At 38.1% G+C, this 14,061-nt stretch overlaps 2 protein-coding genes across 4 annotated transcripts in view; one reads left to right on the forward strand and one right to left on the reverse strand.

Annotated features, from left to right (window-relative positions):
• The window catches only part of LOC127448468 (MIT domain-containing protein 1-like), a 202,494-nt gene that overhangs the window by 49,672 nt on the left and 138,761 nt on the right, over positions 1–14,061 (reverse strand). The gene's annotated exons all lie outside the window — the stretch shown is intronic.
• LOC127448454 (inositol polyphosphate-4-phosphatase type I A-like) overlaps positions 1–14,061 on the forward strand; it is a 38,847-nt gene that overhangs the window by 12,120 nt on the left and 12,666 nt on the right. For 2 of the 3 annotated variants that reach the window (XM_051710980.1, XM_051710982.1), the window contains exons 5-15: positions 124–240; positions 347–426; positions 1,026–1,134; positions 1,975–2,065; positions 4,426–4,573; positions 6,796–6,926; positions 10,057–10,161; positions 10,261–10,369; positions 10,589–10,606; positions 11,071–11,257; positions 12,960–13,178. In XM_051710980.1, the coding sequence (XP_051566940.1) occupies positions 124–240; positions 347–426; positions 1,026–1,134; positions 1,975–2,065; positions 4,426–4,573; positions 6,796–6,926; positions 10,057–10,161; positions 10,261–10,369; positions 10,589–10,606; positions 11,071–11,257; positions 12,960–13,178 (1,314 nt within the window). The remainder of the gene's footprint in view (positions 1–123; positions 241–346; positions 427–1,025; positions 1,135–1,974; positions 2,066–4,425; positions 4,574–6,795; positions 6,927–10,056; positions 10,162–10,260; positions 10,370–10,588; positions 10,607–11,070; positions 11,258–12,959; positions 13,179–14,061) is intronic. The other variant, XM_051710981.1, reaches the window with a different exon arrangement.

A 14,061-nucleotide genomic window follows, 5' to 3' on the forward strand; every position in this document is an offset into this window, starting at 1 on the left:
CAATCCCATTTCAGATCTCACACACTCCACCAGCATCCTCTGAGTGAAACTGGCCCAATAAAACCTGCAAATCTGTAGTTTAATATCAAATTTAGCAATGTAATGATTTCCTGTTTTTCTCAGGGCACCAGTAATCCAATCTTCTTGAGCAGCATTGCCTTCTTCCAGGACTCTCTGATTACCCAGCAGACTCAAATCAAACTGTCTGTCTATGATGTGAAAGATCGCTCACAGGGGACTGTAAGATTGAAACCTGTTATTTTTAACATCCTGAACCTTGCTTTTTGAGCCACATCAAATCGACCCCTGTCTCTCTCTCTCTGTTTTATTTCTGTTTTTTTATTAGATGTATCTGCTTGGATCAGCTATGTTTACAGTAAAAGAGTTGCTTCAAGACAAACACCACAGGTTGCACCTCACATTGCGGTATGTGAAATGAATACACAGCGGGGTCCAGACACATGAAACAAACTTATAAACCTGGCTTTTTATTTTATTTGTATTTAGTCTTGGAAACTGTAACAGTTCAAGGTCAGGCTAGGAGGATGCGGCAACCGGCTGAACAGTAAACATAAAATTTCAGTGTCAAACTTTACTTAACACAAACATAAACAAACACAGACACACATGCAATGCGGCCGCGTGCGTCTCTCTCTCTCTCGAACTAGCGCCTCGGCTCCCCTTTATCTCGCTCTCCCACTGATCAGCTGATTCAGCGCCGGCTGTGCACCATCACGGCCCGGCCACACCCTCCTCCTCATCACAGAAATAAACTGCATGTTTTAGTTTTTTTTAGTTTTTTTATTTATGATGTGTTAAAGGTATAATAATTTAAAGTGAAGAAATCTTTAAGATTCTGCAGTATTTCTTGGTCACTAATTAAATGAAAGCAAGTTTGTGACAATGACCACGTTAACTTACAAAAGGTCAGATTTCTTTGCTTCGATTGAAGCTTACAAGATGCTGTTTGGAACATTATCAAATTATTCGGTGATAACATATTTGTGATTCTCCCACTGGCTCAGATCAGCAGAGAGCGAGCGGATGGGCAACATCACCATCATCGCATGGCAAATGGAGGAGAGGAGAGACCAGCGAGCTCCTCTGGCACGTTCAGACACAGTAAATGGCAGGGTAAGTGCTTGCACCCAATTCTTTGAACAATACATATAGTTATGAGTAGATCTTAATTTATCGAATTGTTCCCCAAATCTGAATGACGAGTCTGTTTAATTCTGTAAAATTGTAATCCAAGTCATTTCATGTAATATAAGCCCTTTTAAAATTATTTCTTGTCAGTTTGCTTGTGTTTTCACATAGAAATACACCGATACACCGGGGTCAGACATAAGCCATGGCTCCAAAGGGCAAAGGGCAAAAATGTCCCCAAAAATGCCCCAGATATTTTAAATGTGGGTGTAACTCCTGTTTTTATTCTTGATCTAGCTTTTGACATTCCATAATAGTGTATTCTAGGCCTGTCTACTGTAGTTATGGGTTAAGTGCCTCTGCAGACATGGTAATGTTGCTGGCAGATATTTTTACTGTCTCACAGGCAAGCTTAAGCTTTCATTTGTAGCTATGAAGCTTTTTTCGATGAAAAAATAGCATAGCATAGAGGAGTGTTATATAGAGGAATAGAAGAGTGTTGTGAGAAATCTTGTGCATTGTTTACTGCAATATTATTATATTTGATGTTGATTTGATTGTACAGGTAACATCCATAACTGTTCAAAATGAGAATTTATCTCAGTTAATGGTTTCAATTTAACATGGACTGCTGTTTGTTTTTGTGTAATTTGAAAAAATACTTAAAGTAAAAACTTTTTTAAAAAAGCCCCTGAAAATCAATTCAAAGGGGTAAATATTAGGACACACTTGTAACAACTTTGGTATACACTTCATGTCTTTGCTCTTATTTTTTACAGCTACTTTGGAAGATCTTCCATATAATCACTGTTATGTATCTTACAGATGGTGTTACCTGTTGATGAAAGTCTAACTGAATCTATGGGAGTAAAATCAAAATCTGCCTCTCTATGTAAAGACAGCCTTTTAAAGGCAGGTGAGTGTCTAATCCATAACTCTGACATTTATATGAGTTTTTATGTTTGCATTACTCTCATCTTCTATATTGCATCTGGAGGCCGCAGTTTATTTTATGTTACCCCTTATAGCTCAATCAATGGGCCATAGCCTTCACTTCCTGTCATGGGGCTTCCTGAATGTCACTGTCATGCCAGCTGTGAAAGAGAACTGTTCCTGAATCTATTAAAACACAAGAGCTGTTATTTATAGAGTGTTCAAAATTCTGTGTGTATAGATAATCAGTTCTGTAACTACATTTGCATTTCCTTTAACACTATTCTTTTGCTTCCTTGCAAGAACTGGTATTCCCTTCAGGAATAGTACACCCAAAAATAACAGTTCACCATTCACTCATTGTCATGTTGCTCTATTAATGCAAGTCAATGGGAGATTTTTCAGTTTTAGCCTAAACATTTTCAGGGGAAAAGAAATCGAAAAAAAATAAAAAATAAAATAAATATATATATATATATATATACAGGTGCGTCTCAATAAATTAGAATGTCGTGGAAAAGTTCATTTATTTCAGTAATTCAACTCAAATTGTGAAACTCGTGTATTAAATAAATTCAATGCACACAGACTGAAGTAGTTTAAGTCTTTGGTTCTTTTAATTGTGATGATTTTGGCTCACATTTAACAAAAACCCACCAATTCACTATCTCAAAAAATTAGAATACATCATAAGACCAATAAAAAAAACATTTTTAGTGAATTGTTGGCCTTCTGGAAAGTATGTTCATTTACTGTATATGTACTCAATACTTGGTAGGGGCTCCTTTTGCTTTAATTACTGCCTCAATTCGGCGTGGCATGGAGGTGATCAGTTTGTGGCACTGCTGAGGTGGTATGGAAGCCCAGGTTTCTTTGACAGTGGCCTTCAGCTCATCTGCATTTTTTGGTCTCTTGTTTCTCATTTTCCTCTTGACAATACCCCATAGATTCTCTATGGGGTTCAGGTCTGGTGAGTTTGCTGGCCAGTCAAGCACACCAACACCATGGTCATTTAACCAACTTTTGGTGCTTTTGGCAGTGTGGGCAGGTGCCAAATCCTGCTGGAAAATGAAATCAGCATCTTTAAAAAGCTGGTCAGCAGAAGGAAGCCTGAAGTGCTCCAAAATTTCTTGGTAAACGGGTGCAGTGACTTTGGTTTTCAAAAAACACAATGGACCAACACCAGCAGATGACATTGCACCCCAAATCATCACAGACTGTGGAAACTTAACACTGGACTTCAAGCAACTTGGGCTATGAGCTTCTCCACCCTTCCTCCAGACTCTAGGACCTTGGTTTCCAAATGAAATACAAAACTTGCTCTCATCTGAAAAGAGGACTTTGGACCACTGGGCAACAGTCCAGTTCTTCTTCTCCTTAGCCCAGGTAAGACGCCTCTGACGTTGTCTGTGGTTCAGGAGTGGCTTGACAAGAGGAATACGACAACTGTAGCCAAATTCCTTGACATGTCTGTGTGTGGTGGCTCTTGATGCCTTGACCCCAGCCTCAGTCCATTCCTTGTGAAGTTCACCCAAATTCTTGAATCGATTTTGCTTGACAATCATAAGGCTGCGGTTCTCTCGGTTGGTTGTGCATCTTTTTCTTCCACACTTTTTCCTTCCACTCAACTTTCTGTTAACATGCTTGGATACAGCACTCTGTGAACAGCCAGCTTCTTTGGCAATGAATGTTTGTGGCTTACCCTCCTTGTGAAGGGTGTCAATGATTGTCTTCTGGACAACTGTCAGATCAGCAGTCTTCCCCATGATTGTGTAGCCTAGTGAACCAAACTGAGAGACCATTTTGAAGGCTCAGGAAACCTTTGCAGGTGTTTTGAGTTGATTAGCTGATTGGCATGTCACCATATTCTAATTTTTTGAGATAGTGAATTGGTGGGTTTTTGTTAAATGTGAGCCAAAATCATCACAATTAAAAGAACCAAAGACTTAAACTACTTCAGTCTGTGTGCATTGAATTTATTTAATACACAAGTTTCACAATTTGAGTTGAATTACTGAAATAAATGAACTTTTCCACGACATTCTAATTTATTGAGATGCACCTGTATATATATATATATAGCATAGGAATATCAACAGGGCACTGCCTTGCAAGCACTGTAAAGTATTTATCTAGTGAGGATCCATGAATATTTCAGTAACAATGTGTTGGAGGATAATTACATTTCAAGCTGATGATTTCAAGATAAGTAGTCGCAGTAGTTAAAACGCTTCAACCCAGTGCAGCAAAATAAGGAAAAACCTGGCATTATACAGAATGTTGTTTTCCTTGCATCTGACTTACTATTACATGCACTAACCGATTGATTGATACTTACTGTAGTGTTTGGAGGCACTATTTCACGGATGTACCGATTTCCCACCACTGATGGAAACCACCTGCGTGTCCTGGAGCAGATGGCAGAGAGCGTGCTCTCCCTACACATACCAAGACAATTCGTCAAACTGCTGCTGGAAGAAGATGCTGCCAGGTAAATTCACTTCACACGTCAGAGCCATGGCTCAGAAATAACAATAATAATAATTATATGGTATCTTTCACAAACCCAAGAATGCTTCACAAAGCATAACAAAAAGAAAAACAAGAACATAACCAAAATGAAACAAAAAAGCATACAAGAGAAATGGTACAAAACGTAAACAGTGTGAACAAATAACAACTGAATTGCCTTAAATTGAGGATTACATCATAACAGGGAATCAAGAATCAACAACATTTGAGCAATGAGAAAATAAAGTTTGCGCATTGTTATCTCTTCTATATATGGAGAGATTACATTTTGCGTAGATGTTGTGGAAGAGAATTTCAAAGTTACTAAAGCACCTACTGCCCATGGAGAATGACCGAAATTTAGATCTTGACAAGCTCTGAAATCTAGGGATGTGCGAGGCTAGTCGACTAAACGTTTCTGATGCTGCTAGTTGACACTGGAATTACTAGTCAATTAATATTTCCCCCCATTAAACTGATCATCATTTTTACATGTTTACTGTACATTCGGCTTAATATTTTTACAGAGGCTGTGCTTAAATTACTGTCATATTAATGTTACTTATTTTAAATATAATTAATCATGCAAATATTATTTAAAAAAAAAAGATATCTGGAGCAGATACAGAGTTTAATTTCACCTCAGGCTGCGCATGCTTCTTCCCTCTCTCACTCGTGGCGCGCACAGGAAAATGTCCTCTCGCTAGACAAGCAAACTCAGCAAATTAGCTGTGAAATAAATCACTTCGGTGGTGGTGCGGAAACGGATTACCAAACGTTTGAAAGTCCCTATGGATGTTTTCACATTTGAGTCTTCTTTAAATCTGTGCGTGCTTTATAAGTTATTTTTCCGCCGTGCAGGACAGTCGCCTCAGGTGAGTCAAGTCCCGTCTTTCACCAGACCATGTTGACGTTTTAATTTTGCTCATCAAAAAATGTATGCTTTTGAGTAAGTAGTCTAGAAAATGACTGTTTTTGGCTAGGTATGCCATTTTTTTAATTCTGTTGATTAAGAAGGCTATTTACAATATCTTTTTTTCCTGTGTGCACATCATGTTTAAAATACATTAGGTTTATTGTATGCTACATCAAAGGCCTATTATTTATATCCTATAGCTTTTTAATGTATTTTTTTTACATTGAAACTGTTATTGGTTAACGTTCTTTACCGAGCAGCTGTCATATTAGATCAATGCACGACTGCGCATTGTGAAATACACGCAACTTTTCAGCACATTTTTGTTTCTCTCGTAGATTTGGCTTACTTGTTAATTATTTTCAACAATGTCCTGACTGTTTTGATTTGAGTAACTTTTACTTGGTGATTTCCATTAGAACAGGCTATTAGGGTTGCTCTATTGGTCCTGCACTATTCATTCAATTGTCAAAAAATAGCCTCTGTTCGCTAACGTTGATTCAGTGAATGCATGTCATGTTCAATATTTAATGTACAATGATGCAAGGTGAGCACATCGCAGATAAATGGCCCTTTTCAGTGGAATTTAACATCGGATTTGGAAAAGATTAATTGTTTTAAATGGGTCGCATAACCAATTTCTTTTTAGACTAGTCAACGCCACTATTTTCATTTAAACGTCAATGAAATTAGTCGTTCCGCATATCCCTACTGAAAACTGTAAGATTTTATACTCCGTGCCGAAGCCAGTCAAGATGGTGAAGAATGGGATGACTATGTGGAATGACTTTTCGTGTTTGTAAATCCACGGGATGCACAGTTCTAGACATATAGCTGAAGTTGAGATAGTAGACCAATTTAGAGTTCGAACAATCTAGATATGATTTTATGACAGCATGGATGACGCTTTCGTCATCTTTAGAGGTAAGACAGGGGTTGAGATGGGCATGTTGTTGAGTAATTTGGCAAAGGGAAAGTATGTCAATTGAAAATAGAAGAGGACCAAGAACTGAGCCTTGGGGTATGCCTCATGAACAGACCGCATGTGCCTTGTGACAAATCACTGTCTTTCACTAAGATAGGATGTCAGCCAGTAGAGAGCTAGTAATGTCAACATTAAGCTGTGGTGCTCAAAAGTGCAATGTGAGTTCGAATATGGCTGCCAATAATTTCCTATCCTCTCTCTGCTCTCCACTGAATTAAAAAATTACTTCAAAATGTGGTTATATGTTTGATCCAATGATTTGAATGTAACAACCAAGCTGTACATTTCTATCTACATGTAGGGTGTGTGAGCTGGAAGAGCTGGGTGAGTTGTCCCCTTGCTGGGAGAATCTACGGAGACAGATCATCACTCAGTACCAGACTATCATCCTCACCTATCAAGAGACTATCAGTAATTTACACGAGTATAAGGGTCAGTTTTGTGTCACCTTCTTAATCATATATATATATATATATATATATATATATATATATATATATATATATATATATATATATATATATATATATATATATATATATACACACACACACACTGGCAGCCAAAAGTTTGGAATAATTTTGCACTTATGGAAAGAAGTTGTTACTTTTATTCACCAAAGTGGCATTCAACTGATCACAATGTATAGTCAGGACATTAATAATGTGAAATATTACTATTACAATTTGAAAAAAAATGGCAGAACTTCTTAAACTACTTCAAAGTGTTCTCATCAAAAAATCCTCCACATGCAGCAATGACAGCTTTGCAGATCCTTGGCATTCTAGCTGTCAGTTTGTCCAGATACTCATGTGACATTTCACCCCACACTTCCTGTAGCACTTGCCATAGATGTGGCTGTATTTTCGGGCACTTCTCTTGCACCTTACAGTTTAGCTGATCCCACAAAAGCTCAATGGGGTTAAGATCCATAACATTCTTTTCCAATTATCTGTTGTTCAATGTCTGTGTTTCTTTGCCCACTCTAACCTTTTCTTTTTATTTTCTGTTTCAAAAGTGGCTTTTTCTTTTCAATTCTTCCCATAAGGCCTGCACCCCTGAGTCTTCTCTTTACTGTTGTACATGAAACTGGTGTTGAGCAGGTAGAATTCAATGAAGCTGTCAGCTGAGGACATGTGAGGCATCTATTTCTCAAACTAGAGATTCTGATGAACTTATCCTCTTGTTTAGTTGTACATCTGGCCATCAGCATTTCTTTCTGTCCTTGTTAGAGCCAGTTGTCCTTTGTCTTTGAAGACTGTAGTGTACACCTTTGTATGAAATGTTCAGTTTTTTGGCAATTTCAAGCATTGTATAGCCTTCATTCCGCAAAACAATGATTGACTGACGAATTTCTAGAGAAAGCTGTTTTTTTTTTGTTGCCATTTTTGACCATAATATTGACCTTAAGACATGCCAGTCTACTGCATACTGTGGCAACTCAAAAACAAACACAAAGACAATGTTAAGCTTCATTTAATGAACCAAATATCTTTCAACTGTGTTTGATATAATGACAAGTGATTTTCTAGTACCAAATTAGCAATTTTGCATGATTACTCAAGGATAAGGTGTTGGAGTGATGGCTGCTGGATAGGGCCTGTCTAGATTTGATCAAAAATTACTTTTTGAAATAGTGATGGTGCTGTTTTTCTACATCAGTAATGTCCTGACTATACTTTGTGATCAGTTGAATGCCACTTTGGTGAATTAAAGTACAAATTTCCTTCCGAAACAGCAAAATCTGTACATTATTCCAAACTTTTGGCCGCCAGTGTGTGTGTGTGTGTGTGTGTGTGTATATATCACAGAAGTGAGTATACCCCTCACATTTTAGTAAATATTTTATTATATCTTTTCATGTGACAACACTGAAGAAATGACACTTTGCTACAATGTAAAGTAGTGAGTGTACTGCTTGTATAACAGTGTAAATTTGCTGTCCCCTCAAAATAACTCAACACACAGCCATTAATGTCTAAACCGCTGGCAACAAAAGTGAGTACACCCCTAAGTGAAAATGTCCAAATTGGGCCCAAAGTGTCAATATTTTGTGTGGCCACCATTATTTTCCAGCACTGCCTTAACCCTCTTGGGCATGGAGTTCACCAGAGCTTCACAGGTTGCCACTGGAGTCCTCTTCCACTCTCCTCCATGACGACATCACGGAGCTGGTGGATGTTAGAGACCTTGCGCTCCTCCACCTTCCATTTGAGGATGCCCCACAGATGCTCAATAGGGTTTAGGTCTGGAGACATGCTTGGCCAGTCCATCACCTTTACCCTCAGCTTCTTTAGCAAGGCAGTTGTCATCTTGGAGGTGTGTTTGGGGTCATCATCATGTTGAAATACTGCCCTGCGGCCCAGTCTCCGAAGGGAGGGGATCATGCTCTGCTTCAGTATGTCACAGTACATGTTGGCATTCATGGTTCCCTTAATGAACTGTAGCTCCCCAGTGCCAGCAGCACTCATGCAGCCCCAAACCATGACACTCCCACCACCATGCTTGACTGTAGGCAAGACACACTTGTCTTTGTGCTCCTCACCTGGTTGCCGCCACACACGCTTGACACCATCTGAACCAAATAAGTTTATCTTGGTCTCATCAGACCATAGGACATGGTTCCAGTAATCCATATCCTTAGTCTGCTTGTCTTCAGCAAACTGTTTGCGGGCTTTCTTGTGCATCATCTTTAGAAGAGGCTTCCTTCTGGGACAACAGCCATGCAGACCAATTTGATGCAGTGTGCGGCGTATGGTCTGAGCACTGTCAGGCTGACCCCCCACCCCTTCAACCTCTGCAGCAATGCTGGCAGCACTCATACGTCTATTTCCCAAAGACAACCTCTGGATATGATGCTGAGCCCGTGCACTCAACTTCTTTGGTCGACCATGGCGAGGCCTGTTCTGAGTGGAACCTGTCCTGTTAAACCGCTGTATGGTCTTGGCCACCGTGCTGCAGCTCAGTTTCAGGGTCTTGGCAATCTTCTTATAGCCTAGGCCATCTTTATGTAGAGCAACAATTCTTTTTTTCAGATCCTCGGAGAGTTCTTTGCCATGAGGTGCCATGTTGAACTTCCAGTGACCAGTATGAGAGAATGAGAGCGATAACACCAAATTTAACACACCTGCTCCCCATTCACACCTGAGACCTTATAACACTAACGAATCACATGACACCGGGGAGGGAAAATGGCTAATTGTGTCCAATTTGGACATTTTCACTTAGGGGTGTACTCACTTTTGTTGCCAGCGGTTTAGACATTAATGGCTGTGTGTTGAGTTATTTTGAGGGGACAGCAAATTTACACTGTTATACAAGCAGTACACTCACTACTTTACATTGTAGCAAAGTGTCATTTCTTCAGTGTTGTCACATGAAAAGATATAATAAAATATTTACTAAAACGTGAGGGGTGTACTCACTTCTGTGAGATACTGTGTGTGTGTATATATATATATATATATATATATATATATATATATATATATATATATATATATATATATATATATAAATCCTGTAATCCAGTAATCATGATTTTTCACCTACTGTCCATCAGGTCCTTCCTTTAAATCTAGCACTCTGAAAGGAGAGAAAAGATTAGAGTTCTTGCCTACAAACCTTCACATTCAGAGGATGAGAGTGCAGGGCGAGTCTGGCTACGGTGAGAAAACATGTCAATTTTTATCTCACAATGGACATTCTTGAGAAGTTTTTCAGACTGGACTGATCTTCTTACTATACTGTATATTACTCAGTACAGATCGCACATATGACGTAGTGACCACAGGGGCCCCTGCAGCACATCATCAGGGCTTTAAGGGCAGCGGACTGAGGAAACTCATTCAGAAATTTGAGGAAGCCAAAAAGCAGTAAGACAAGATATTAGCTCAAGTGATGACTCCTAACCACTATTTAAACAAAAAACCTCAGGGTGAACAGTGTGAATTAAGGTTTTTTTTTTGCTGCTCTTCTTGGTTTGTCGGCTTTCGTAATTATTTATTTTTTTTGTTCTGTAATGCTTGGAACTTGATATGTTATTTTTATCATATTGTAATCAGTTACTTTTATGTTGTTTGCTTTCTGATCAGTGCGAATGAAGGTGAAGGGTGAGTTTCAGGGTTGTTGACCATTTTCCAGTCATTTTCTTATCATGTGGTGATGTGTCTTCATGTTTATGATTGGTCAGTGTTAAGTCATTTACTTCACTTCCATTAAATGTGATGGATTCTTCTTGTTTGGACCTACATTTGTGTTTTCAACTTTTTAATACCTGCTACTATAATCCATCTCGGGTGATCCAATCACAAGTGGTCAGGTGAGACAGATCGCTATTTGCACCTGGTATTTTAGCACTGACCACTTGTGATTGGACCACTCGAGACATATCTTAATGTCCGGTGTTCACGGGGCTTTTGTAAAGATTGTGTGTTTAGCACAATGCCATTTTCCCACTTATTTGTGTAAATGTTCCATGTTGTGTGTGTTTGTAATATCACACCATCTCATTGTGCAGTTGAGAGTTGAAGAAATGGGGAATTTGAGAAAGTGTGTTTTTTTAATTATCTTATAGTGCTGGGGAATCAACTTCACTGTCAATGCGGTACCAGCCACAGGATGTGTTGAAAGCTAAAGAAATAATTTCCCATATTAACACACTCAAGACTCAGGTCTGCTACTACACAGAGCGCCTGTCCCGTGTCGCCAAAGAACGCTCGACCAATGCACTGGAGAGAACCCTCGCTATCCTGACAGACAAGGTGTGACTACTTACTGACATTTAATATTTAAACATAGTCTCAGCCTCAGACAACACAACTACGGGCCACCTACAGTCCATTCATTAGTCATCTAATGCAGGGGTTTTCAAATATGATCCCCTTGCGAGTGACCCCCTGCGTGACAAAAATAGTAAACATGATGTTATGAAGACATGTTGTTTGCAAAATTAAAATAATTGCTATTATATTAAAGCTGAATTAATTATTAAAATTTTAATTGGAAAATATTGACTTTTATTAAGTTGGCAGTGTCTTTTTTATGTTATAGCAATGTAAGATGTTTGAAACTCGAAGAGAAACATTTTCAATTCACTTCAAATGTAATTGTATAGTGCTTTTTACCCAAAAAAATAAATACATTTCAAAGCAGCTTTAAAGAGAATAGTGAAATACAAACCTTATTTCTTTCTTCCTAAGAATTTTTTTTTTCGTAATAAATGAAATTATATGCTGATTTGTTTTTCTTACTGTTTAAAACTATGACTGTCAGTAGAATAAAATAATCACAAGTAATCATATGGTTATACTGTCAAATAATTTCAGTGATTTTTTAGACTTTTTTTTCTCTGAAATTTTTCACGAGTTGTACAAGTTTGATAAAAATGAGTCACCCAAAAATTAAAATACTCTCATGATTTACTCCCCCTCATGCCATCCCAGGTGTGTTTGACTTTCTTTCTTCAGCAGAACACATTTGTAGAAATATATCATATAAAAATATCATAGCTCAGTAGGTCCTTAAAATGCAAGTGGATGGTGATCAGACATTTGAAGCTCCAAAAATCACAGACAGTCAGCATAAATATCATCCATATGATTCCAGTGGTTAAATTAATGTCTTCTAAAGTGATACGATCACTTTTGGTGTGAAAAAGATCAATATTTAAGTACTTTTTAACTATAAAGCGTTTCCAGTCAGCAACAGAATGCGCATGTGACGTAATCATGTTGGCATGTTCACGTGAGAACTGACGCATGTGCGACACACCCGGAAGAGCAGCACTGTTTAAAACTGAGGAGGAGGAACACTGTACAGAATCTTCGTTAGTTTTGGTTTAGATCTGTATTTGTATCTGTTTTTTTACTCAATGGTGCGTTTGTGTGCTTATTCTGGATGTCTCAACCGAGAGAAGAACGTGAGATTACTTCCGTAAAATGCCAACACGAAAATGTCACACGAAAGACCATGTGAACTCAGTGCTCTTGTGAAGCATACAGGAAGCGATAGTTTGTAGTTAAAAAGTACTTAAATATAGATCTTTTTTCGCACCAGATGTGATCGTATCGCTTTAGAAGACATTAATTTAACCGCTGGAGTCGTATAGATGACGTTTATGCTGACTGTCTGTGATTTTTGGAGCTTCAAATGTCTCTCCAAAAAATGAGAGAATTTTCATTTTTGGGTGAACTAACCCTTTAACAAACATTATATAATGTATAGTTTTTCGTTCAAATATGAATATTTTTGAAAATATGTTAATCAATGCTTCATATACTTTGTAACTATTTGAATGCACATTATTGATTTTTTTAAACATCATGTAGTGGAAAATTGTTTTTTTTTTCATTGAAAGTTATTAAAGCCTATTCTTCCACTTCAAAACAGATCTGCCAAAAAAAAGCTGTTGAGATCCAATTAGTGAGTAAGTGCAATCTTTGTGCTGTTGTCTCTCTCTCTTAGACCCGGCAGCTGGTGACAGTGTGTGACAGTAAGCTGCTAACTACAGCTATCCAAGCACTAAGTGCGGCACGGCCAGAGTTCATCGCCTCCAGAGGCTCTCCCTCCACCCCTGACACTGAGCGGGTGGTCCTGAGAAATGAACAGGGCTCTCCAAAGGCCAAATGGAGTGGGAAGGGGAAAAGAGCTTCCATGAATGTAAACTGGCATGAGGAGGAGTGGGTAAGTTCATTCAGAGGCAGACATTATGGGGTGATGCAAAAAATTAGTGTGGAGAAATTTTAGTGTCCTCACTGAAAGTGAAATTTTATGCGAAAGGTTAACACAACAAATTGTCAAAATTAAAACCAATAAGAACATATTGAATGTTTAATGGGCTAATATCACACATTTGTACCCTCCTTTTTGTGCCAAAAACACTGATAATTAGTTTTTTATTATCATTTTCCATCCTTTCTCTGATCCTAAGAACTACACAGGCTATTTATGTGCTGCTGTGCACATTGTCCTCTTCATATGTGAGAAACTTTGTGAGCACTTTTTACTTACCCGTGAGCTGCAGGTTTGCTGTCATATCAAATGTAGTTTTTTAACTGCCCCATCTTTTATAAATGCCTCTTTGCAAAATCTGAATTACATTCTGACAAAATAATCCATGCTGAAATTTGCCCCAAAACCCAGAGGTATGAAAAATGTCTAAACCCGAATTCTTTTAAAATATGCCAACATTCCATTATTCGTTTCGGACATTTAACAATATTTATTATTTAAAACAAATACATATTAAATAATTATATGACAATGTTATTGTTCTCTGACAATCTGCACTTTTATTTAATGTAACATTAGCCCTGTCCATTTTAAGACGAAAATGACCAAATACCAAATCTTAATAATAGACTAATGATATTGCTGCAACAGGTGACTGCATTTTCACTAGCTGGGTTTCCATCTAAATGTTTAGCATTTTTTGGTCGCATTTAAAAAACATTTACTTAAGAAAATACGAATTGTTGTGTGTTTCCATCCACTATGTCATGCGCATTATCTCGAGGGAGCCGCCTTGTCATGATGGAGCATCTGAATGACCTCCTTGCTTCGGGGA

This window comes from Myxocyprinus asiaticus, chromosome 11 (genome assembly GCF_019703515.2).
Source record: "Myxocyprinus asiaticus isolate MX2 ecotype Aquarium Trade chromosome 11, UBuf_Myxa_2, whole genome shotgun sequence".
Taxonomy (NCBI): domain Eukaryota; kingdom Metazoa; phylum Chordata; class Actinopteri; order Cypriniformes; family Catostomidae; genus Myxocyprinus; species Myxocyprinus asiaticus.